The 2,037-nt window shown below is 45.5% G+C and overlaps 1 protein-coding gene across 1 annotated transcript; it reads left to right on the top strand.

Moving 5' to 3' along the window:
- The first annotated feature begins 360 nt into the window (after window positions 1-360).
- LOC108125660 (caspase drICE) lies at window positions 361-1,541 on the top strand. Its single transcript, XM_017241936.3, is given in 1 exon segment — window positions 361-1,541. A coding segment is annotated over 1 exon segment (1,017 nt). The 5' UTR covers window positions 361-487; the 3' UTR covers window positions 1,505-1,541.
- The last annotated feature ends 496 nt before the right edge of the window (window positions 1,542-2,037 follow it).

Genomic DNA, 2,037 nt, shown 5'->3' on the forward strand with positions numbered 1-2,037 from the left:
TATGATCCCACACGCCTGGAAGGCGTATTCACCTCTAATTAGCGCTGCTCGCCAGAAGAGGCAGCAGAAACTAAACGACTCTTGGCAGAGCCCGCACGAGGCGACGACGGATACCACCTCTGTGAATAAACAGCCACCCAGATTTCAATGTTGAGCAATAACAAGGCCCGGGCGATGATGGCATCAAACTGCTACCACCTCCAAGCATCAAGATACTGGCGAAAATTTACAATAGACCAACAGAAACATGCTCAGGTAACCATGATACCTAAGCCCGGAAGCGGGAATTCGAATTCCTTAATAAGTTTCTTTAGAACCAGTTTATATCAGAAAATTATCGTTGATAGTTGATCGCGGACTTTCTCTCAACTACTAAGCGTAATTACCTGCTATCGGGCGCGTGCAGTTTGCAACGTACTTTAGAAACCAGTTTTTGCATTTTCGTGTGACTCATCAGATTTCACAGGCTCAAGGAAACAATTTCACAATGGCCGCCACCAACAATAGCGAATCTGCCGATCAGGTCGGCATACGAGTGGAAAATTCGGAAAATGCCAACGACAACACAGACGCCTTGGGTTCCGTTGGCGGAATAGGTAGTCGTTCATCGTCTGCGCCCTCACACTACAACCCCTATGGAAGCGGATCCATAGGATAACTGGCCAATGGCTACAGTTCACCCTCGTCCAGTTATCGCAAAAATGAGGCCGAAATTGTTACGGAGCGCCATGCAGCCGAGTACAACATGCGCCACAAGGATCGCGGCATGGCATTGATCTTCAATCATGAGCACTTCGATGTTCCCACCTTGAAATCTCGGACAGGAACCAATGTAGACTGCGAGAACCTTACCCGAGTACTGAAGCAGCTGGACTTCGCAGTGACAGTATACAAGGACTGTAGGTTCAACGACATCAGGAAAGCGATCGAAGCCGCTGCTTCTCAAAATCACTCCAACAGCGATTGCATCCTGGTGGCTATTCTTTCTCATGGAGAGATGGGCTACATTTATGCCAAGGAAGTACAGTACAAACTGGAGAGTATCTGGAGCTTCTTTACTGCCAATCACTGCCCATCGTTGGCCGGAAAGCCAAAGTTATTCTTCATCCAGGCCTGTCAGTGAGATCGGTTAGATGGAGGCATGACGATGCAGCGGTCGCTTACCGAAACCGATGGGGATTCTTCAATGAGCTACAAGATACCCGTGCACGCAGACTTTTTGATTGCCTATTCCACTGTTCCTGGATTCTATTCATGGCGGAATACCAATCGAGGCAGCTGGTTCATGCAGAGTCTGTGCGCAGAGCTGGCTGCGAACGGCAAGCGCCTGGACATCCTAAAGTTTCTAACGTTCGTATGCCAACGTGTGGCCGTCGACTTTGAGTCTTGCACTCCGGACACGCCCGAGATGCACCAGCAGAAGCAAATTCCCTGTATTACCACCATGCTGACTCGTATTCTGCGCTTTAGCGACAAGCAAATGGTGCCAGCCGAACGGGTCTGATGGCTGCTGGTTTGGTTCATGAGCTGGTTGAGGCGAGGTGTGTCCAATGACCAATTTTTTCACAGACATAGTATTATAACTAAAGAAAAAATTTATATTTTTTGTAATTCTTGGCCATTTAAGAAAGATCTCAAATTCAAAATTTCAATGCCTCATATTTTGTGTCTCACGCCACGCCTAATCTATACACAGCAATTTTAGGTTTTTCCCCCCTTTTATGTTTACGCACTTAAAAATATTTATGTAAACCGCATGTGCCGTGATCGTCCTACAAAAAGTAATAAAATACACACGAATATATTAAGAATGTAGTGGACATTTTGTAACTACAAATACTGCTTTGTACCATTTATGTATACTCTTTTTATAATACCCATTAGCAAATGTTTTCCTTTCAAAATGACCGCTTATAAAATTAATCCGACGTCGAAGCTAGCCTTCGATCCAATCCTAACGCTTTTTGGCGCTTTAGCAAAAAGCCAACATCGGTATTTCCGATCGGTATGTTCTTCCTATGTTAAGGTAATTTAGTA

Source organism: Drosophila bipectinata, chromosome 3L (genome assembly GCF_030179905.1).
Source record: "Drosophila bipectinata strain 14024-0381.07 chromosome 3L, DbipHiC1v2, whole genome shotgun sequence".
Classification (NCBI taxonomy): Eukaryota; Metazoa; Arthropoda; class Insecta; order Diptera; family Drosophilidae; genus Drosophila; species Drosophila bipectinata.